The sequence below is a fragment of the Tamandua tetradactyla genome, chromosome 12 (genome assembly GCF_023851605.1).
Source record: "Tamandua tetradactyla isolate mTamTet1 chromosome 12, mTamTet1.pri, whole genome shotgun sequence".
Taxonomy (NCBI): domain Eukaryota; kingdom Metazoa; phylum Chordata; class Mammalia; order Pilosa; family Myrmecophagidae; genus Tamandua; species Tamandua tetradactyla.
Genome location: NC_135338.1, coordinates 3073583 through 3098109, shown reverse-complemented (window position 1 = coordinate 3098109; position 24527 = coordinate 3073583). Strand labels below are relative to the sequence as shown.

At 36.7% G+C, this 24527-nt stretch overlaps 1 protein-coding gene across 3 annotated transcripts in view; it reads left to right on the top strand.

Annotated features, from left to right (window-relative positions):
- The first annotated feature begins 660 nt into the window (after nucleotides 1-660).
- HIF1A (hypoxia inducible factor 1 subunit alpha) overlaps nucleotides 661-24527 on the top strand; it is a 44093-nt gene continuing 20226 nt past the window's right edge. The window contains exons 1-4 of one of the 3 annotated variants that reach the window (XM_077122442.1): nucleotides 661-955; nucleotides 23369-23559; nucleotides 24164-24309; nucleotides 24396-24480. In XM_077122442.1, coding sequence (XP_076978557.1) covers nucleotides 921-955; nucleotides 23369-23559; nucleotides 24164-24309; nucleotides 24396-24480 — 457 coding nt within the window. In that variant the 5' untranslated portion in view covers nucleotides 661-920. Of the gene's footprint in view, nucleotides 956-20964; nucleotides 22415-23365; nucleotides 23560-24163; nucleotides 24310-24395; nucleotides 24481-24527 lie in introns of those variants that run through there. The other 2 variants (XM_077122441.1, XM_077122443.1) reach the window with 2 other exon arrangements.

Below are 24527 nucleotides of genomic sequence, written 5' to 3'. Positions count from 1 at the left end.
GACCAGGAGATTTCCACTGTGCTGGGCGGCAGAGCACGGTGACGTGGCCCGTGTTTGGGTAACCTAGTTAGAGTCAGACTCTGAGCAAAGGGACCAAGCGATTGCTGCCACGACGCAAAAGAAAAAAAAAGCCTTTTTTTGAACTGGGGACTCAGCAGAGCTGGGCGTCAACGCTGCCCAGCACTGGCGCCAAGGAGAAGCGAGTGGGAGACTTTATTACTGCACGGAGAAGCATGGGACTGCAAAAGAAATCCCTTCTCAGCCGCGCCTCCCAAAGCCAGCCACCTCCTCTCCCAGCAGCGGGCGCACGGCCCTCGAACCCGGGCGCAGTCGCCAATCCAGCGCCTTTCTCTCTGCTCCGCAGCTGCACACAGACCCACACGTGAGCGCGGCGGCGCGGTCCAGCTGTACCTCAGCTGACCGCGGCCTGATTGGCTGAGAGAAACGTGGGGTGGGGACTCGCCGCCTGCGTCGCTCGGGATTGGCTCTCAGGGAACCCGCCTTCCACTCAGGTGAGGCGAGCCCGTGTGAGCGCGCGTCGGGCCCCGCGGGCGCGCGCGCGCCCGGCCGCCCCGCCCCTCCCCGCGCGCCCGCGCGCGTCCCCGCCCTCGCCCGCCCCCTGCCGCTGCCTCAGCGCCTCAGAGCACGGCGAGCCGCGTTGTCTGAGGGAGCGCGACGAGAGCCCGCGCCGCCGCTTCGCCCAGGGCTTCGGGCCTGGCCCCGCGCGCAGCCCGAGCAGGGGCCCCCCGAGCCGGGCCTGGGCCTCGGCCGCCCGCGCTTCCTTTTCCTGCCTCGCGCTCCGGAGGCGTTTCCCGCCTCGCCGGCCCTGCCCGTGGACCGGCCTCTCTCTCTCTCTCTCTCCGCGTGGGGAGCGAGCCTCGGGCCGCCGGCCGCGGAGCCGTCGCGCGCACCGGTTCGCCATGGAGGGAGCCGTGGGTGCGAACGACAAGAAAAAGTAAGCCGCGTCCCTCCGCCGGCCCCCGGCCCGCCGCCCGCCGCCCGCGCGGGGCGCCCACGCCGGCTCCAGCCTTCCGGACGCGCGGGGTGGGGGCGGCGGCGGCCGCCTTTTTGTGTCTGTCTCCTCGCCGCCCTCTCTCTCCCCTAACCTTGCCGGCCCGGCGCCCCCGCCGGCCACGTCGCCATCTTGGCGTGGAGGGTGGGAGTCGCCTCGCAAGTGCGGCCGGGGGCTGGGGGCCGGGGCCGGGGCCGGGGGCCGGGGGCCGGGGGCTGGGGGCTGGGAGCTGGGGCCGGGGGCCGGGGGCTAAGGGCCGGGGGCTGGGGACTGGGGCCGGAGGCTAAGGGCCGGGGCCGGGGGCTAAGGGCCGGGGGCTGGGCCCTGCCGGCCCCGCGCCTCCCGTTCCGGACGCCCGCCCCGCCTGGGGGTGCCCCTCCAGCCCGAGCGCCCCGGGAGGAGAGCTGGTCGCGGCGCCTGGCACCCGGGCTTCCGCTCCTCGGCGCTCGCGTCGTCTCCGGCGCTGTGGGCAGCCCGGACCGGCCGCGGGTCCCGCCCGCTGTCCTCGCTGCCCCGGGGTCCTCGGGGCCGTGGCTGCCCCCCGGCTCGCGCGCGGGTCGGGGCGCTCGGGGCGCGGGGTCTGCGCTTTGGGCGGGAGGGGAGTGCGCGGGGGCCTGCAGACGCGGACTCGGTGGTGCGCGCGTGTGGGGCTGGTTTGGGTTTGAATGGCCGTGAACGCTTTGCCTGGGCGGGGGTCGGAGCCACGGGGCTTTAGGGCAGGAGCAGCCTTTTAAAGTGGACCTCAGACTGGGGTACTTTTGTTCGCATCACCTCTCACGAGAGCCCACCCACACGTTAGGAATAAATGTGCGCCTCATTCATCCTTGAAGTTATCTTAGCGAAAATGCAGACACTGCTTAAAACGAGGCAAGCGATTTTAAAGGATCGAAAAAGAAAAGGCATGTGGATAGAGCAGACGAAATCGTTGCAGGTGTTTTAGAACTTTGTCTCATCTTTCTGATGTTGAAGTACATCGAAAGAAAATATATCCGAAGTAAATAATCCATTCCGTTAGAACTTGATGCAAGTTTATATAACACATTAGAGTCCAGGGAGTACATTATAGAATGGTTAGTAATTGAGTCGAACCCGTGGGCTCGAATGACCCCCATATTTGGCCCAATTTGGTTTTCCAACCTATGAGGGTATCACTGTAAAGAATTGAAAATTTGTAGTAAGAGTTGTGGTTAGTAGCCTGGCCTTACTCTTAGTAATTCCTCTCCTCTGGGAGAGATGGACTTCCCTAATCGGTATCTGTAGAAGATAAAGTTGTTTATATTCTTGCTATTTTGTAGATCCCTTATCTTGGTCCTTATTAGTAGACTGTTAAATACTCTTTTTATACCAGAGAAAGCACTTATAAAATTTTTTAAATGAGCAAACAGGACTAGACAATTGCAAGAGTTGCCAGAAATTATTTGCAATTAGTTTTGCAAAAGTGATTACAATGCTTTTGATGAAATGACTAGACTGCTGTATTATAAACCTAAGGCAGATTACCTCTGCGCAGTGCCAACTTTCTATCCTTACATGCTAAATCATATTTACTGGAATACCTTAAGTTCTGCACCACTCACTTCCTTTTTATTTGCTATAGTGTACTCTTGTCTCTTCCATTCATCAGTTAAGAATATCTTCAGTAACTTTAATATGAATGAATGAATGAACTCAATGGCTACTCAACAGTTTTTAGATGCCGTTTTACTTTTTTAAAAAGGTAGTTAAGGGATTGAGGACAGAGGTTTTGCTCCTTTTCCATGTTAAATAAGCATCCAGCATCCTGGTGGAGGTGGTGGGGGGGTGTAAATTTGTTTGTGTTGAATTTTTTAAGATGCATGGGTCTAGGAAACTCAAATCTGAAGGGTCGGAAGGAATCAAACCAAAGAATGAATATGGCTATCATGAATTTTACATAGGGTATTTTATGTTGATTTCCTAGTTATAGAGACTGCATGTAATAGCACATAAATATAGATTTTTAGATTTCGAAGGAATGTCAAGGGGTTCATTGTTCTCTGCTTCAGACCAGACTCCTTCAATGTTAAGCTCATTTAATAGTAATCTACTTTCTTGTTACAATTTTGCTCTGATTTTCCTCTTGTTCTTTGAAGCAGCAGAATGCTTGCTTGGTGCTGAGGAGCGTAGGCTCTGGAGCCAGGCAGCTCTGAGTTGCGAGTTCTAGTCTTTTCATTTGCTAGCTTTGTGAACTTTTGAAATGATGATAATAACAGTAATCTTCTTAGAAGTTATTGTAAAGATTAAATGAAATAATGCAGTAAAAGCCCGGCATCTGGTATAGTACTCTTGGTAACATTTTCTGTAATTGAAAATAGAATAAACTACAATATTTTTTTGCCAGTCCTAATATTTCTCTTTTTTTGGCTTCTGTTTCCTATGTTTTCATTTATCTTTTCTATAGCTCCCCAAAATAAAAGACTAACATTGGATCTAGATCCGTAAAAAGGGGTTTGTTCTTGTTAAAATAGTACATCCCTACATTATGTGGGCAAATAGCATCAATTATTTGTACTGAGCATCTGATGTACTCTCTACTGAAGGCCCCCTTCTTCACAGTTCCTCACTCCTGTATTTCCTTCCCAAAAGGGCTACTTTGAATTTACTTTGGACTCTGTAGAAGAGTAGAGTCAAAAGCAACATATACTAGTCAACATAGTTTATTGCAGAGTGACCTGTGTGCAAGGCAATGCCGTCTTAGGACTGGTAGTAACTTAAAACATTATCTTGTCTTGAAGCCAGAGTTACAAACACTTTTATAAATATAAATCTTAGCTAAAGATGATGAGTTAATCAGATACTCCCAGTAAAGCATGCTTATCTATGTGGTAAGGAAGCTGCCCTTTGCTTATGGATCTTTCCAGAGTTAAGACAGTTGAGTTCTATGCCTAGGCAAGGTTTCAAGCCTACATATTTGGTGTGATATTTATAACTTAATTTATGTGTACTTTGTATTAGTGTAATTCTCGCACGTGTACATGTTTACTGAACTATCAGGTTGTTTTAGACTGAAAAAGTTAGTGCTGCAAAGGACTATGCAGTTGAAGGCCATTGGAGATCCTTCAACCTGTTAACTTCCATTGTCTTTGCCACTGTAGTAGTTTTTGGCTCTCAGCATGTGGTTACATTCTGTTGTTATATGTTAAGAATGATGTGTAGGAGGCTAAGGGGGACCAGCCTCTTGACTGACTTTTTCTAAAGAACTCCCAGTAGTTGATTATATTCGGTGGTGAAATAAAAAATTGTTATGCATGGATGTTTAAGATTAGAGCTAGATTATGGTGCTTGTTCGAAGTAAGCTCCATTTCATTTATAATTTTTTTAAAATTTAGATAATTTCTTATCTAAGATTGTTAACATGCGGCCTGTTTCTCAGCTAGGAGGAAGTAATCTAAATTAGATGTGGCTAATTAGGTTACCCTGATGAATAAAAATACAGCGATTTAAAAAAAATTATTTCAACTCATAAGAAGAAAGTTGTCTTTTTTGTTTAAACTTTGGGACTAATGATCTAGTTGGTGGCTTTTACCCAAAGGTCTGCTACTTCTATTATATGTGTTGTATATGTTTTCTGTCTAATGAGAAGGGCAGAAAGAGAATTTGAAATTAAAACAAGCCAATCTTGTTGCTCTAGTATTTTTAGTAAATGTATAGTGAGAATTTTGAAATAACTGTGGATTCTGAAATTCTAAAAATTTTTGTACCATTCTCTTGGAGAACCAGCAATGAACTATTTTATATGTACATTGAATTTTTAGATTAAGATGCATGTTTCCAGCAATAAAAATTAGCAAACCCATGTCTATTTCCGAGACGTGGACCTTTTTGAAAAATCTAAGAGATAAAATATGAGTTTATAAAAATTACGTTATGAAGTTATGTTTGTTTTTATACTTTTGAAGTGACTGTTTTTAAGGGTTCGCTTGTGTATAATTAACCAACTCAAAGCTAAATAGAAAGAACAGTTTGCAGGTGGAAGCTTTGTCAGAAATGAAAATGAGAATTGTGTTTAGAGTGACTTAGATTTGGTCTGCCAAAATTTTTTCAGAAAAATTTTTATTTCTTGTAATGGCCTATATATGTCCTGGTTCTATTATTGATGAAGTCCCCTTTACTCAGTAACTTCGTTTTAAAAGATTTGAAGCAGTAATTGACATGGCTTGTTCTGTAAGAAAACTGTCCCCAAGATGTAACCTTATAGCCTTTCTGGGTATTTCAGTCATTTATGAGTGTTTCTTCATTTTAAAATTCCACTTGGTCATAATATTAAACATAAAAATTATTTCAAAGTATGATTATGAAAATTTAAATGGACAAAAATCTTTGAACATAAAAACTAGTTCTGTTGTTTTGAATGTACACACTACATTTAGCAAAATTAATTTAAAAGTGTGTAGTATTTAATATAAAGTGAGTCATATGGTAAGTCTGCTTCTCTTAATTTGTGAGAGGTTTGTTTTTTTCCATTGAAAAATATGTGGTTAAAATAAACACAAGGTTTAAGTGGAGGAGGTTCAAGTCTAACAACTAGGATATATTTCTGAACTTATAGCTCTTTTCTTGCAAATTCACATGCTGAGCAAATTTCTTTAAAGTGATCCCCTTCTCCCTTTTTTCCATTATAAAATAGGATACATGTTTCAGTGGGCAAATCCCAAATAAACTGAATTTGAAACTTGTATTATAAAAGGGAACTCTGACATGGTGAAATCCTAATAAGTATTTGAATTTTGAATGGACAAATGATACAATGGGTAAATAATTGAATGAACAAATTAAAAAAAAGAATTCAGAAAAAGATTTTATGTTTTTTAGTTTAGTTTAGTTTTTTTTTGGAAGTCATTATTGTGCCCTGTTCCCTTGTGTCTTACTTTTTGCAGGAATTTTTCTTATACTTGGGAAACCCTTGTACAACCTACAACATTCTTGAGTCTTGATTTTACTTATGTCATCTTTTTGATATTTGCAGGCTACAACCAGGCTACAAAATATTATTTTGTTGTGAAATACAGCTATGAACATGTACTCGGCCTTAAAAATAACTCAGTATCCTTCTTTAAGGACATTGCTTGACAATTCTACATATTCAAAACACCAGTTAAAAAAAACTTACTGAAAGGAATATGTGTTTGGCTGCTAAAAATCAGCGGGGTAAATGTGTGGAAATTACACTATTGTTTCATCTTTAGCAAACATTTATTAAGTCTTATATGCATATCATCATGGCTGAGAGCACATACTCTGGTCCCTGACCAGATATTTTGGGTAAAATATTTAATCTCCCTGCACCTCAGTCTACAGTGTTGGGAGAATTAGTGTGTGTGTGTGTATAACTTGTATGTATTTAATAAGCACAGTATAAGTGATAGCTATTATTTGGTGGTTCTGGGGATATGGCAATTACTGAGATAGTAACAGCCTTCAAAAAGTTCAGTCTACTGGAGAAATCATCTATGGGATAGATAAATTTAAATAAACCTTGGATAAGTGTTTTTACAGACATTAAAGTAACAAACTATAGTGTCCTGCTTACAGCCATAAGGAAGGTGTGTTCACATCTATTGTTGTAGAGCCATTTCAGGTACATCATAGATATTCTTCAGATCTGTCTTTCAGGCTTCTTATAGACTACTATCCAGCCCTTCCCAGAGAATATTTAAGTATGAGTGAATATGCACCACCCATTTTTGTAGTATCTATAGAAATAGTATTCAAGATTCTCTTCCTAATATAAATACTTTTTGTTAAAAATTTTATGCATACATATATCCATTCTTCTCATTGTAAAAATTGTCAAACTTCAGAGAAGTACAGAGTAAAAACTCAAAGTTCCCTTCACCGCTGCCATAACAGTCACCACCACCAGCTTGCTCAGGTAATTACTCTGAACGATTAAAGGTCTCCTCTTAGCCGCTTTTTTCTGCATTTGCATAATTTAGGAGCATATTTGTTCTGCAAGGCTCTGAGTGTTTTATGTACATTTTTGTGTTTGATCTTTTTCTTTTAACATTATATCTTGGTTATCTTTCCTTGTCAGAGCAAGAGTGACTTCATTCGCTTTAGCTATAGCATGGATGTTTCATGATTAAGTTTAATCATTTCCAGTTGATTGCCATTAAAAACAAGGCATGCACCGTGGCTCAGCAGGCAGAGTTCTTGCCTGCCATGCTGGAGACCCAGGTTTGATTCCTGGTACCTGTCCATGTAAAAAAAAACAAGGCAGGGTGAATGTCCCTTAGTGTTCTTGTCTATTACTCTCACAGCTAATATATGTAAAGTGCTTAAATCAGTGCCTGGCAAATAATGAGCAATATATAAATATTTGCTATTATCTTTAGTATTGTCATCATTAACAGTCAGTTTTGCCTTAAGCTAGACAAGTATGTTTCTAAATTTTTTTACTTTAAACTAATGTAAAGATCTTTCTGGCTCATAAACAGAAATAAAAAACTCTAATTAGTAAGGTTCTTAATTAAATAGTTTGGTTTTAAATAACTGCCTAATAGTTTCATTTAATTTTAGAAGAATTTGATTGTGAATATTACTTTAAAAGAGAATACCAAGACTTTGATTTTCTAAGGATATGAAAATTTGTAAAAGGAAATTCTCATAGTAATTCTTTTATAAAGGCTAACATCATTGGTAATATCCTCACAATTATATATAGCCTTTTAAGAATCTTTAAAAGTTAGTTCAGCCTAATGTTCATCTAGGACCATTATTAATATTTAGTTTGTATTTTTATCCTCTGGATTTTTTTTTTCTCATCCTCCTGAATAAATTGACTATAAAATTTTGAAACTCTTTATTTGTTTCATGTGAAAGCTTTCTTATTTGATATCTAATATGAAAATATGGCTCCTCCTAGTTTTAAACTTCCAAGTCCTAAAATTTACGGAATGTTGAAGTTTAAATTTGAAGTAAAATTGTTGCTCTTTAGCTAGATATCAAATTCATTACCAACAGTGATTGAAAATTACGATTTTGTGAAGGTGGTCTAAGATGGTAATATATTAGCTTAGAAATATATTAGATGCATACCATAACATAAATCCTGTTTTGAATGCCATGAAGACACCATGATAGTGCTTAAAAATGTGAGATAAATATTTTCAGATCAAAGATATAGGTATCTGAAATGGGGGGGGGGGGGGAGTCCCCAGCAATTGCTGAAGTGATTTGTTTCTTCTACTTTGATCGTGTTACTTCCATGCAAAGTCCATGAGCCATATTCTGTCTCTGAGGTTCTTGGAGTACACTGCAGAGAAGACCTTTATATTAGACCAGCCCTGCTCTTCTCGTAAACTTTGTGTTATCTTGTCCAGTTTAATCTGCCTATTTCTTTCAATCATTTTGCTCCTATGTCTGAGCCTTCTTTCACGTTTCTGTGTATTCACATCACCTATATCTTCCTTAATTCAAGCATCTTTTCTCTGGGATTTGTTGATTGTAAGAAGAACGTTATGGAATCTCCTTTGACCTCTCCTGATTTAGAAATTCAAATTTTATTACTTTCTAACTTCCCCACAAAATGTATTTGACCCTTAACAAAGGTGGCAAATATAAACAAGCCTTTCCCCTACCACACTCATTACAAAACTGGTATCACTTTTTCCTGTTGAGGCCATGGTTGGTTTCAGAATTTGTGCAATAAAGTGTTCCAGGAAATTCTACCAGTCATAGAGTTGGCCAAAAGAGGAAACCTGTTTGCCATCCCAGCCATAGTATGATAATAATATTCATAATAATTCTCAAAAAGAGATAAATTGGCATTAGATACAGATGAACTCTGCTATAATAAAACTTGTTTTAAGTTGGAACATGATTATTCCCATTGTTTATTAATGGCCTTTAGATAGGAGCTCTCTGAGTGCATTTAAAATCATTTGATTAGGCTGAACTATTTTTTTAATGTTTAACAAATTAAATTTTGTTACCCAAAAAATTGAGAACTACAAATGCACAAAGAAATACAATCAACTATTTCACTATCCAGAGACCATTATCAACACTTTGATGTAAATATTTCTGTTTCTTGTATAGAAATGTGTATATTTTAATAAATGCACAATCGTTGTATATACTGTGTTTTTAACCTGCTTTTTAAGAGTTTGTATCTATCCCTATCCCAATGTTTCCATTTAAAAAATGGGAGATGTTTTTAGAATTTTGTAGGATTGTTATGAGCATTAAATTAAGTAATAATATATTAAATGCTTAGCATGGTATGTGGCTCTTACTGTATTGGGTATAGGCTGTTTTATCATTAGTGCCTTTATATCAAAACTTACTCTCAAGGCAGTGCAACGGTGGCACAGTGGCAGAATTCTCGCCTGCTATGCCAGAGACCTGGATTCAATTCCCGAAGCCTGCCCATGCCAAAAAAACAGCAACAACATCAAAAAACTTTTTCTTGGGAAAAAAATAAAGGGATATAATGATTTCCAAGACTACACTACTTTTTCTCAGATTTTTGCAATTTATAGGGTTAATAAGGAATAAGAAAAAGGAAATGATTTGTAGGGAAATGATAGTAACTCCCTCATAGGGTTGTTGTGGGGTGTAACTAAAAATGTTCACCACAACATATATAGTGAGCATTTAAGTATTATTAGAATGTCAGTATTAAATATTATTTTATATTGGTTTTAAAGGCTAATATTACATTATATAAATGGCCTATCACTCCTCTATTTGGGATACTTAGGTTGAATCTAATGTTTCCTTATAATCAGTGTTGTCATTAATAGTCTTTCATCTATATTCATGATTATTTCTTAACAGTATATTCTAAGAAGTAGAATTAACTGGGTCAAAAGTATGTAAAGGTTAATGCCTTTAATACCATTGCTTATATATTTTCCAGAATATACTCCTTAGGGTATTTGAGAGTCCCAATTTCTTGCACTTTAACATCATTAAAGTTTGTTTTTAATATGAAACATTGATGATTTGATAAATGTATTAGGGTTCTTGTTATTGGAAGCAACAAAGCACAATTAGTTTAAGGGGAAAGAACAGTTACTGGCTCAAGTTTCGACTTAAGGGACAATTAGAGCCAGAGTCTCAAATGAGATTCTCAGACTGTAATCCCTGAGTTTCCCTTGAATGTTACTGGGCTCAGATTCCCTTGCCCTGTCTGTGGGTTGGCCTCATTCTGTCAGTGGTGGTCTGTGTACATGGTATGAAAGATGGCCACTGACATCCCTAAGCCTGTATCCATATAGTTTGTGATCAGAAGATGGAAAGAAATCTCCTCTCCTCTCTCTTCCAGTATCTATATTCCAGTTTCCTGGAAGAATGCTCGTTTGCCCTACTTGGACCATTCATTATTAGCATCTAAATAGGGTTTTATGATTGTATGGGTCAAATGTCTGATTATTTGATTGTTCCTATCTGTAGGCTTATACATATTTGTCTCCTAGAATTAGCTGGTATCATCTTTGCAGTATAGCACACAGGATCAATATCTCCGTATGCACAGGACTCTGAATTAAATGCTGACATTGTAATGAATGGGTTTTTGTTGCAAATCACCTGAATTTATATTCTACAGTTTTCTACCACACATGGTCTTGTGTTCTTGCCATGACTTTTTGGAAGCTTAAAGTCTCTTAACTATGGATTAGAGTTTTTATTTCATCTCCTTAAGATGGAGGTGTAGTAATGCCTCATCAATGTCAAAGAGCTTAGGTTTTAGAGACTTTGCTCTTTACTTGGCTTTGCTATTTACTTAGCTATGTGATCTTCCTCAGGTTGCTTAACCTTTCTGGTCTACTGTCCTCATCTGTAAATGGGAATGATAAGAATAATTACTTTAGAGTATTGTCATGAGGATAAAGTGAGATGTAAAACACTCAAAACAGTCTCGACACAATTTTGTACTGTTGGTTTTCAGAAGCATTTCACTCTTGAAGGCTCATGACACTGAGCCTTCTTTGGAATAACTAACCCTTTCTTTGGATAGTCTGGATAAGGCTGAGGTCCTTTGGGCCAAGTCTCTGGTGAACCTGCAATAGTGATAGAGTAATTAGTGCTACTTTTCCTTCACATTGATTTTTTTTTCTTTATTATCTGGCCTTTGAGTCCTTATATATATGTCTTTCATAAAAACATGTTATTCTAAAATGTCTCTTTTCCATAATGTTAGTAAAGGAAGAAAAGTATTCTCTAGGGTATTTATTTGGGGCATTAGAGGATGAGAAGTTACTATTTTTGTGTGCTCTTTTGGTGTCAAGAAACTCATTAAATGTCTTTCAGCCTGTTTAAAGAGGAGAGTTGGAAATTGACTGCTTTTTCAGATGACATATGTAATTAAGATGTTTAAATGGGTTGTAATGTCAAACCCATAGTTGCTAAACTGAGGACAGGGTTTTCCTTGCATAATGTGAACATGTTGGTTTGTTTTAATAAAAAATTTCTTCAACCCTAGACCATGATTTTACTATCTAACCACTATGACCTATGACGTTTTTTTTGTATTTGTTCTTCTCATTTATCAGGCAAAGTATTAAATTGTTGATGGCTCACGCCACAGGTAAATGTATTTAGTTTTTGGTGTTAATTGATTTATCAGTAATGCGTTTCATTTTTTTATTTTTTAGTACAGTATGATTCCAGTTTTGGGGTTCTTGCAAAACGTTGACTTTGAGATTTAAGTTTTGTTACTTTAATACCAACCATAGAATTAAATATTCTATAATAATATTTACTAATTGGCCAGTCTGCTTTTAGAATTTACTTAGAAATGCACAAAAAGCTCTCTCACAAGACAGTTTATTCATTGTTGGCTTCTCTAATGTTAGATAATGCTTTATTCTGGTACTTCTCAGCCCTGACTAATGTCTGGATCCTTTCAGAGCAAAATGATCTTTGTGGACCTTGGAGATGTTCTCATGACACCGGTTTGAGTATACTGCATTAAAAATATAACCCTGTTCCTTTTAGCCATCATTTGGTATTAATTTGATTTAAATACTAATGCAACTGCAAACACAAATAGCTTGTAGCAAGAATATAGCTATACAGGTGTCATTTTGATGATTCAGAATATGCTTTTTCTTTTTATGTTGCTACCAAAATGAATATAGAATTTACCTTCAATACTGCTTTAACTATTGAGCAAAGCCGTGACATGTTGTAACCCCCACTTATTACATCCTTTTCAAATATCTGAAGGTAACTATCATGTTTCCTCCTTCTATTCCTAAGGAAAAACACTCCCCTTTTTTAAATCTTTGATTAATGGAAAGGCTTAGGTCATATTATGAGATGCCAGGAATCGAACTTGTGTCGATTCTGCCACTGAAATACTTGTGCACCCTTGTCATTGAGTTTTAACTCTATCTTCTTTTTTTCTTTTAATTTTTTAGAAAGTTTCCTACAATGTGTAGTTTGTTCCATATCATTACACAATATTAATGTATACTTATTAATTCTCAATAAAATGGTTTTTTTTGACCCATTGTGAAATCTTTCTTGTTCAGGTGTTGAATAGAAAAGAGTGAAAATTCGCATTGAATACGCTCCTACAAATTGTAATAAGCTGCAAATGTACTGATTAGAAAGAAACTGAAGTCATAAGAGCAGTGTACCTTATAAACCTTTGGTTTGTGAATTCTGGCATACTGGATCCATATTCTCATCTGGTAGCAAAACTCAAGACACAGAAATAAATTAGTATTATACAGAATTCTTTCTTTTTTTTTTTTTTTTTTATGTGGGCAGGCACCGGGAATCGAACCCGGGTCCTCGGGCATGGCAGGCAAGGGTTCTTACCTTCTGAGCCACCGTGGTGCGCCGTATACAAGAATTCTTGATTGTACAATATTGGACAAAAGATCACATTCAGTATTTTGTTTAATGTACCTCTAGCTTATTTTTCCCAGCATTTCTACTAAAAATAAAATTTTCTCATTTTTTCAAAATTTCCTGGTCTATCAGTTAAACTTCTGCTATAAGATCTGATAATGGTTCTCAAACTTCTGTGACTTAAGAAATACCTGGGTGCTTTTTTAAATACATGGATTCCCAGGGATCCACCCCTAGAGATTTTGGTAAGTTTTGAGATGGGAATCAGGAATGTGTAAATTTTACAAGCACTTTTTTTTTTTTTTTTTTTTTTACATGGGCAGGCACCAGGAATCGAACCTGGGTCCTCGGGCTTGGCAGGCAAGCTTTCTTACCTGCTGAGCCACCGTGGCCCACCCTTTACAAGCACTTTTGTAAATGAAACACAGATTTTGAATAACTAGGAGTTTTCATCAGAATTATCTGTGAAATTGTTTTTTAAACAGACATGCCACGTTTACATTTCAGTTTCCTGCATTGGAATCTGGAAATGTACATCTGGGGAAAAAAGTTCCATTGGTGATTTTGAGGTATACCACAGGTAAAAAGCCATCGACTAGCCTAGTTGTTAACTAGTGTATTTTATATTTACTGTGTTCTAAGTATGTGTTTGTGTTAATGTCTTAGGAATTGGATAGGTTTCCTGTATTTCTTAAATATTCAAGGCAGATTTTTAAAGAGAAGGTATGTAGCAAACCATATTTGAGTATTGATGAATAATCTTTTACATCTCTGGACATTTTTGAAGAACACAATACAAAATATTTTCTTACAGCAGTGATTCTTAAAGTTATACTCCCAGACCAGGAATATCAACAGTACCTGCTAACTTGTTAGAAATGCAAATTCTCAGATCCCATCCTTACCTCCTGAATCAGAAACACTGGGGATAAGGCCCAGCAATCTGGATTTTAAGACTCAAGTCATTGTGATGCTAGCTAAAATTTGAGACCCTCCGTCTTATTGTGAAAACTTCATATACACATTTTTTAATTTTAATGTATCAAGGATAGTACCTTATAAATAGGAGAGCAGAGATTTATTGAGACATTCAATACCTGTTTTGGACCAGGAGAGATTTTATTTAAATCTATAGGAATAATCTTAAAAACAAAAGGCATATTCTTTTACCAAATAGAACTTTAATACACATTAATGTAAACAGATATAAATCTTTTAACTAGTTCATAGATTTTAATTAACATGTGGATAGTACATTTACACATTAATGCTACTACAAATGTAATATAGATTTCATTTTCAGAGTGTACCCTCTAATTTAAAAGTGATTCTTTTTTCCCTGTTTATTTTATTGCAGCATTAGAAAATCAAAGATTTAAACTAAGAATTCTTGTGAGGGTTTTGGAAGCTGAATAATCCATATGTTCTCTAGTTGGATTTATTTAAGAGTTATTGCTACACTGTTAAGATAGTGGTCTTAAGTCAAGAACTTTAAGTTGCTTTTAAAAATGAAAAAGTATGTCTTCTGATTATTTTTCTTTAGAAGTAAACTATTTTTCCCTAAATATCTGTACTTGGGATTTCAAATTAATTATGACATGCAGAATTTTCAGAATAAAAATTAGATTAGCATGAAAGAAAATATTGAATGAATGAAATTGCTTTACTCAGTCTTCGGTTTCCTCCTTTTGAAAAGAAATATGATTGTTCCTGCATTATCCTCAATATAAAGAAGAAAATTTACTTGGCTTTAGTTATTCTTACTGGGGAGCTAGTTAAAAAGTTACATGACGACTTGTAGAGTTTTTCTGACAAACCTCAGTAAAATAATTTGTGACCCTGCCATTTGGAAGGTGTTATTGTTAATATCTGTAAACTTTGCTAATACTGTATACTAATGTATCTTTCTAGTTTAATTTGTGCATTTTACAAGCTACAGCTATGTCTAAATATATATATACACACACACACACATGTTTGTACATACAGAAATGGATTCATACTCAAAATTTTGTTCTGTGTGCTTTTCACTTTTTAGAATATATTGTAACATCTTTTTAAGCAGAATAAATTTTTGTTGACTTTGCCTTTGTCCTAAAATTTTGTATTAGTTGGATTTATGGAAATGTTATTCCTATGGCTCATGTTTTGTCAGTTAGGGTTTGAACCTGACAATTACTTTTGAATATAAGGGTAAGAAATGTAAAGATACATTAGTCCTACATTGTAAACCCCATGAGGGTAGGGACTTGTTCTGATTTGTTTATTACACTGTGCTCACCGTTTAGATAGTGTCTGGCTCATAGAAGATGATAAAGAAATATTTGCTGAATAAATAAACAACATTCTCTAACATATGAATATCCTAAGGATTCATTTTAAGGATATTGATTAGAACTCAGAAGACATTTTCTCAGAGAAAAGAATAAAAAATAATAGGTTACTGGCTATTCTGCAAATGTAATCTGTATTTAATCTGAAATGTCAGATGTTTGCTGTTTTTTCCATTGAGTAGTGATATGCTTTTTTTATTAAACACTATCTGTTTAAACTATTCTGGCTTTGCAACAATTACAAGATAGAATATATAGCAACAAGCCCTATTAATAATAAGAATATTCCAGATCATAACTATAAGAGACTTGGAAGTACACGTCATGTAATAGGAAGCCCCTTTTACCTCCCCTAAAAATAAAAGCCATTAGGATTAGGAATCAATTTAAAGAAAACTTCATGCCTTATAAAAATTATAAAACTTTTGTGAAAAAGATTGTCTAAGACAAATTGAGTCCACACTCAGATTTCCATCTGGGTTGGGAAGACATATTTATAAAAGTGTTGATTTAACTGGGTAAGAAAATCAAGTATAACTGGTGCAGCTCACCATGTAAGCTTACAAGTAAACAGTAAAAGACGTGAAATAGGATTGTAGTGATAAAGGAAATTATCTTAAACATTGAACGTCTTCTCAGCAAAATGATATTCTAATTTCTGGAACTCTCACTCTTTGCCTCTAACTCTTTTCTCTGGCAAGATCACGTATTCACCTTGGTAATGTCGGTGGTGCTATTGTTACATTGCTTGCGAATTTTTTTGCTCAATAGCTGTTTTTTAATCAAAGAAGATGATACTACTTGCTCAGGCATTGACCAGGCTAATGCCTCTATTTGCCTGTACTCACATTTATTCCCATGATTCATTCACTTAAAATTTTTAAGCCTCTTTTGTGTGTCAGGAACTTGGCTAGATGAATGAATGGTTGTTTTGTATACAAAATTAACTGTTTTCATAATCAGTTATTACAGCATTTATTCTTGCAATAATAAAGGTATATTTATACTTCGTAGAATTTCATCTTATTAATGTATACATTTAGCTAGCACTTATTGAATACCTCTTACATGCCCTTGTGGAGTTTAATGGGTAGGAATGGGTTGGGGAAGAGGCAGGTAATAAATGTAATAAAGTAATAAAATATGTACTTATAGATGATTAAGTGCCATGAGAAAAACAGAGCAAAGCAAAGACTTGGAAGAAAATGGGGAAGTAAGTCGTGTAGCTATTCAGGGACTGTATTCCAGGCAGAGGGAATAAGCAATGGAAAGACCCTATGGAGAGAGTGTGCCTTCAGTGTTTGAAGAGCAACAGGGCCATTGTGGCTGGAGCAGAGTAAGCAGAGGGTCAAAAGTGGTAGGACATGAGATCAAAGATATAATGGGGTCAGATTACAGCGCCCCTTATGGGCACTTTTAATGACTTTGGTTTAACTCTGAATGAGGCAAAAAAAAAATTTAAGCAAAAAAGTGATATGACTTGACTTTCATATTGAAATGATTATTCTCATCGCTGTTGTAGGAATAGACTTATAATGGGGCAAAGGTGGAAAAGGGGAGATAAAGTTTGCTTACTTATTTTTGAAAGTGAATATGCAGATAATCGCGGTAAATCCAAATGGTGTATAACTTGTTCGTCTTATACTGTTAATGCTGGTTAGTTGAGATTGTACCCTACAGAATCACAGGAGAACTGATAAAGTACAAATTTAGGGATCCCAAAAACAATTGAAGAGGAGTCAGCATTCCATATGCCAGAATCAAAGTTAAGTAGCATATCTGGGCAGAATACTAACTCCATATTCAAACTTCTGCACATCCCTACTAAGAATCCAAAGATGAATCAGGCAGTTTCCTGCCCCCAAGAAGCTTTCAGACATTGTTGAGGAAGATAAATAATAGCAGAGCAACCAGAGTGGTCAGTTCTAGGAAAGAGAAACAGTTTTGGAAAAGAAAAAGCAGAGGTATAGATAGCAATGATTGAGTTGAGTTTTTAAAGTTTTGTATGACAATTTACCAAAATATTGGGGTTAGCAAGTCAGAGATGAATGAAACACTCCTTTTGAGTGATTGTCATGTGACTGAAGAATGTGAATGGGGGTGTGGCAAATGAAGATGAAGAGATGAGTAGGGAACTTCCTTTAAAAGTAATTAGTCTTTGACCTGTACGCGTTTTAAGCAGGACATAATATGAGATACATATTTTGGAAAGACCATTGTGGTGATAATTTGAAGACTCATTTCAGTCAGTGGTTCTCAACCTTGTCTATGTATCATACACCTCTCAGAAAGTTTTTAAAACCCAGATTTCTGGGCCTTGCCTCAGCTTTACAGAATCAGAATTTAGATAGGTAGGCCCCAAGATTTTGATGTGTTGACAATTATGGTGCAGCTAAACCAGCATTTAGAAATATAGCATTAGTGACTATTTCAGTAGTTTGTTTTGTTTATGATTATATTACTAGTCCTTAGCACAGAGCACCCAATAAATGTTAGAGGGACAATAGTCTATTTTCTCTCATGATGTTTTATGAGGTGAGGAATCTTGGCAATTGGCTTATGACTAGGCAGATCTCCTGAGTAGGTATGCAGATTGATTTTACTTTTGGGATCCTCACCATACAAAGAATATCCAGTAAAAGAAGAGTGGCAATTAACAGTTGGCCTACTGGTATTTTAAATATTATCTTATCTGTGGAACATATGTAAAAAAATAATAATTCATAAAATAATTGAACAAAGCTGTTTAGAAATATCCAAAATGGTGAAGATTTACTATGCTAAAATAAGAAATTAAAAAGCAGTGGAAAAAAAGGATTATATTTTTAAAGCTTTTAGGTAACTGTTGAGGGAAAAAAAAATTTAGATTCCAACCTTACATTTCACCAAAATAAACTCCAGGTGGTTTAATGAACTAGACAGAAGTAGAATAAGATATTTTTCAGATCTTTGGAAGAATATTAGAAGACATATCAATGGAAAAGATTAATTTGACTATCAATATTTTTAACTTGTGCAAGATAAAAGAGAAAACAGATTCCAGAAAAAATTAACATCTAATATGACAAATGGCTTATAATATGTGAAGAAATTATTTAGGTTTTTAGATCTTGAGGGATTACCTTTCAGTGTTATGCCACTATCACCAAATTCTGTAGGATAGGACCAGGCCTGCCCTTCCTGCTTATAAAACAATCTCAAAAATCACCTCGCCCAAGGATAATGTGCTGTCATATTATGTACATTAGTTCTAGGAATAGCTCTAGAACATTTTTAATATAAAATAAAATGCTTCAGCTTTTATTCACTAATTTTCTAATACAAGTTAGAAAAACTTTATAAAAGTGAGTATAATCAAAACCAGGATGTTGCTGTGATTACCATACAGCTGTTGAGCAAATGAAACAAACAAGACTGAATTAAAATGTTCAGATGGCTGCTCTGTACAAATTTAAAATAAAGTTTAATGGGAGTATGAGAGGTAGATTGAATTGCCATCCTCTTATCCTCTCCCCACAGTGGTTGGCAATACCCATTAAACATTGCCTTTCTTTGAAGAGATGCTGGACAGCAGAACAGAGAACATGGCTATTACAGGTACCTGTCAATTAGGACTTCGGATTTACAAGGAGATTCCAGGAAAGAGCATGGCCACGAGTCCATCAAATCCTAAATTCCACAGCCAACACCTATAACTTCTTTATGTCCTTGGAAATGTGAAGTGACAAATTTTAAACTTCATAATAAAGAGCAAGACTTATGAATACTTATCTTGGGAATTAGAATGGGTTTCTGGGAGACAGCATAGTGTAGTGTTAATAGCATGAGGTCTTTGGTGCCAAACTGCTTAAATTAGAATAAAGGTTCTGAACACCATTTATTAACTCTAACCTTGAATAACATATATAACATAATGATAACAGTATTTACATCACAGGGCTATTTTAAGGATTAAGTTAACATGAAAATGTTTAGAATACTACCTTGTACATAGCAAGCAACAAGTAGAAGTCTTTGCATTTAAAGCTTTAAGCAAAATGCCTATTAAAGAGTGAACTTGAAAATTTCCTTGGATTTTCTTCAGGCCTGAGGCTAACCAGTACTGTTTAACAACAAGATATAATTTTCACCTATCAGCTTGGTAAAAAATTTTAAAAGAAAAAAAGGTCCATGATCTATAATCTGCTGAGTGCATAGGAAAATGGATGTACATGTTCATGGATTTGCAGAGACACAAGTAGGTACAAACCTTTTTGGAGAGCTAAATGGCATAATTTTTGAATCAAGCATTTCACTTCACAGCATTTATCCTGTAGAAATACTGACACAGTGAAAAAAAAAATTGTACCTTCAAAGCCAGAAAGTTTTTTTCCTCTAAATAAAGAGAATTGAGGGATTTAAAAAAAAAATTATGCCTTAATTGATCAGAAATACATCCAGTCATCTGCTAGCATTTTTTTCCTGCTAACATTTTGAATAAAGTCAGAGATTTACAATCAGGATGAATAAAGTCAGAGATTTACAATCAGGAATGCTGTCAAGCTTTCTGTATATCATAAGTAGACCACAATGACTTGAAATGTCTGCAATTATTTTGTGTTCTTGTTTAGCTATAAAAGAATAGTATACATTCTCTGTAAAATGACTACTGCTTATGAACTTTGCATACAAGATGCTTAATAAGACAGTGGCTCAAAATAGTTTTTCCTATACAAAGTAATTTCAAGATGTAATTGTTACTTTCTTGCTATAGTGCTGTTTTAGTTTCCTTGTTGCTAAAGCAAATAGTGGGATTTATTGACTCCTGGTTTTGAGGCTAAATAAGAGAAGGCTAAATAAAGGCATGTATCATCAAGGTGATGCTTTCTTTCCAAAGACTACATTCTGGGGCTGGCTGCTGGTGATCCTTTGTCACATTAGCAGTGCACGTGGTGGCCTCTCCTGGCCTCTTCCTTCTCTTCTGGGTTCCACTGACTTTCAGTTTCTTGCTTCCCATGATAACCTCATCAAAAGGTCCTACTTAGAATGGGTTCACACTCACTGGAATGGATTAAGTTTACGAACATGTTTTTCTGGTGTGCATACCTCCAAACCCCACCACAAGTACTATATGTTAAATAATAAAAAAAAAATAAATATGTGAAAACTGCAGCACCACAAAGATTCAGTTCTGAAACAGTCATAGAAATGGTTAAGCAAACTATTCAAAAGAGAATTTGGGGTGCATGGGTGGTTCAGTGGTAGAATGCTTGCCTTGCATGTGGGAGACCCAGGTTCAATTCCTGGACAATGAAATAAAAAAGAAAGATTTTGTGTATATTCTTAGCTGATTTGCCCTCTAGTACACTGTGAAATAGCACCTATGCAGACAATTTCGGTAGATTTGTACTTAAAAACAACATAGATGCAATTGATAATTTAGAGTAATACAGTGGCCTTATTTGCATGCTGAAAATCTGCTTGTTTCCTTCTGGTCCACACAACGTTTGTTCCATCTAAGTAGTAGTAAGTAAGCAAATAGCACAGAATTCTTCTCTATGGGTGCTGTAACCCATGGTCTAATAGAAGTAACTTATGTACTTCTGTGGGAGCAAGAGTGATAAACTGGACTGTTCAGATGTAAAAACTCCTAAGAACTTTGGATGCTAAGTTTTAAGCTTAGAAATGTTTAGAATACCACCTTGTACATAGTACACATGTGGAGATTATTAGATAAAAGTTCTTTATTAAACCTTTATTACATGTTCTTTGAATGCTGTAATCTAAAGATTGTTTATGTAATAATGAACATAATGATTTTCATCACCTTCTACGTCTAATTTAGGTTTATCGACTCTTGAAATATCAGATTACTTGTTTCTTGAGGTTTATTTTACTTCCAGAATTCATGTTTACACTCAGATGCTTGTTCTCATAGTCTGCCCTGACTTATATATTGTCCTTTGATGTTTTATGCAACATCATTTCTCTAATAGGGCAATCATTGCTATCTTTAAGGTTCTGGAGAAGGCAAGTATTTCAGAAGGTATGGAGATTTTCTACCACCATGGTTAGCTTAATCAGATATCCTTTAAAAACATGGCAAGTAATATAAAGATACAATTTTTTCTCCAAGTATTTCATTTGGGTAATCATTTGTGGAAGATTGGTTGTGTTGTTCAGAAAAAGAGGGGGTAATAAATGTGATTAAAGTGGCTGATAACATTCTTTTTTATTTTTATTTTTTTGCTGATAATATTCTTAACACCTGAATTAATTGTGGCATTTGAACCTAATATTCAGGTTTATCATCAGTCATTGATCACCATTCTTTTTTGGTGGTTTTGCTTGAACTACATAGGAATCTGTTTGCCACAGCCACTATTGCTTATCACCCATGACTGGGAGGAGGTGGGGATAAAATAGCAACAGCATCCACTAGGGCCAAAAATAGACTGCTGGCTCAAAACCCAGGGTGAATGCCCCAAAGTGAAGAGATTGTCCATTTTAGATCGCATGGTCTGGGGACTTTTCAAACTCTTTCTAGCAACAGAAACCACTCTTCTCTTCCCCCATTGAATATTGTGCAGAATCCTTATTTATGCCTAAGATAGATAAAAGCTCTATTTTATTATTATACACTTTAAAGTTCAAATTTAAAATATTTACTTAAAGTCAATCGATGGGGCAATTCTAATGCACATTAAAATATTATTACAGATTGTTGACATTCTTGTGCTTTCATAGTAGCATAGGCATCTAATTTATCTGTAGTTTTTTAAATTGTACATCATTGAGAAAATCATGATTCACATATATAAGTAGTTACAAATGGTAATGGTTTTATAGCACACCTTAAATCGCAAGATACTCAAGTTAAACTGATCTAGATACTTAAACTGAAATTTTTACATCAGTGTTATTAACAATATGTAACAAGTGTTCACATTCCTTATAAAAGTATAAAAATATAAGCACACAAAGAATAAATGCTAAGATTATATTGTGATTAGTGTCACAATACAACCATTAGGTATTTACTTGTTGTAATATAAGATAACATGAGCATACACTGAAAGCCTGCCTGTTTATTCGAGTGTGTCGTTCCTACGATTGAACCTTGGTAGCTTTGCAAAAGATCATCTGGAGGGAGGAGAGACTTGAGGTGGAGACCAATTATGTACTTCATTCATAGGATGGGAGGAGAATTAAGTGAAATTATGCAGGCAGAGTCCTTAACATACTGTTACGTGCTTAGTAAATGGTACCGGCTGCTTTCAATTTAATAAATTGGCTTAAATAATGGGATTGAGTTGAGGGGTCACAGGAGAGCAGCTGAGTATTTGAGATTGAAGAAATGTTTTCCATTAAGATAAGCATAGTGGAGGAAGAGGAAAGACTTTGGAGTTAAAAAGGCCTGGGTTCAAATCCCTTCTGGTATGTGACTGTGCGAATGCCAAATAAATTCCAGATGAGCCCCAATTTGCTCATATGTAAAAGAGGGATAATATTTAACCTATAGAGCTAGGCACGTAGTAGGTTCTAATCAACAGTTCCTGTTAAGGAAGAATCTAAGTATCATGCCACAACCTTTTCCCCTTCCTTTCGTATACCTGTATTTACTTGGTAGACTGTTGTGCCAGTAATAGATAAGGTGCTGCTGCTTAGTAGACAACCTGAAAACAGTAGTTTATTATAACTGTTAATAAAAATTCCTGTAGCTTATAGTGAGTATTGTTCTTGTGGTAGTGTAGAGGGTGTGTGGGAGTCAAGAAACTGAGCAGATCAGTTTGTTGCTGTAACTGATATGCTTAGCAACTCTTGTGTTCAAGTCATTATGTACAACTGTAGATTGTTCCTCTAGACTTACTCGGGGTTCTGTATTTTGAAACTGCTTATCAGTGGCTATGAAGGTACAGTTTTTGACTAAAATAAAAACTTCCTCTACAATTTGACATGTCAGGGAGGTAACATCTGCTTGAAAAGATTTAAAGCTTGATCATGAACTTCTTGTGTGAGTTCCTTATGTCTGCAGTACTTCAAACATTTGTATAGCTGTGTAAAAGAACATTCATCTGGTAGACAAGTCTCTAGTTACATGGCATCTTCTAATCCAGCTATGGTAACAGAAGAATATAAAAAGTTTTATTCAAACTAAGCCAAACTAACTTACATAAACTTTCCCTTTCAACTTTTCTCTTCTTTTTTGGTTAAGTAGGATTAGTTCTGAACGCAGAAAAGAAAAATCTAGAGATGCAGCCAGATCTCGGCGAAGTAAAGAGTCGGAAGTTTTTTATGAGCTTGCTCATCAGTTGCCTCTTCCCCATAATGTGAGCTCGCATCTTGATAAGGCTTCTGTGATGAGGCTCACCATCAGTTATTTGCGTGTGAGGAAACTTCTGGATGCTGGTGAGTTTTTTAAGAATTTAATAGGCTGAAAATTAGAACTAGAAATTGTTTAGAAGTTGTCAAAATATTTTGTTTTTTGTATACCCCATTATGTTATAACATACTTGAAAAATTTTTCAATAATCGTATTTTATGAAGTTTGCTTTTCTAATCAGTATAGTTAGAAATAATCTCTTTATATTGTAAGTTTTGCTCTATTCCCTTAAAAACACTCTTAGTTCTTCTTTAATATGATATATTTTTTATTACCTGTCTTTAAAGCTTCATTCAGGAATTTTTAAACTACTAGCTTTTTTCTTTTTCATTTTCTTCAGTCTCAGTTACCTACCTGTTTTCTTTTTAATAACGTGACCCTTTCTCTTTTCAGTGGTTTGCCTTGTTGCATTACTTTAAATAATCCTGAAAAGCAGTTGGCAGGTTTAATATTAGTTTTTCTAGCCTCTGGCCTTAACTGTTCTGTTCTAAAAGGAAAGGGCAGAAAACACACATACACAATAGATGCTATATATATTCAAATAAAGTCTTTGGGGAAAACTTTATTGTATCAGTATCATTTAACTGTAACTTCTTAACTAAATATTTTCTTCTCATGTGGCCTTTTTAGGCGATTTGGATATTGAAGATGAAATGAAGGCACAGATGAATTGCTTTTATTTGAAAGCCCTGGATGGTTTTGTTATGGTTCTCACAGATGATGGTGACATGATTTACATTTCTGATAATGTGAACAAATATATGGGATTAACTCAGGTAAAATACCTACTAAATTAAGAGACCTTGTGGATGTTTTTATGATTTTATGATATAGATCTGATTTTTTTTAAATGTATTTACAGTTTGAACTAACTGGACACAGTGTATTTGATTTTACTCATCCGTGTGACCATGAGGAAATGAGAGAAATGCTTACACACAGAAATGGTAAGAAGAAAAGTCTGTTGTTTGATTTAATGTGACAGGTGCTTTTA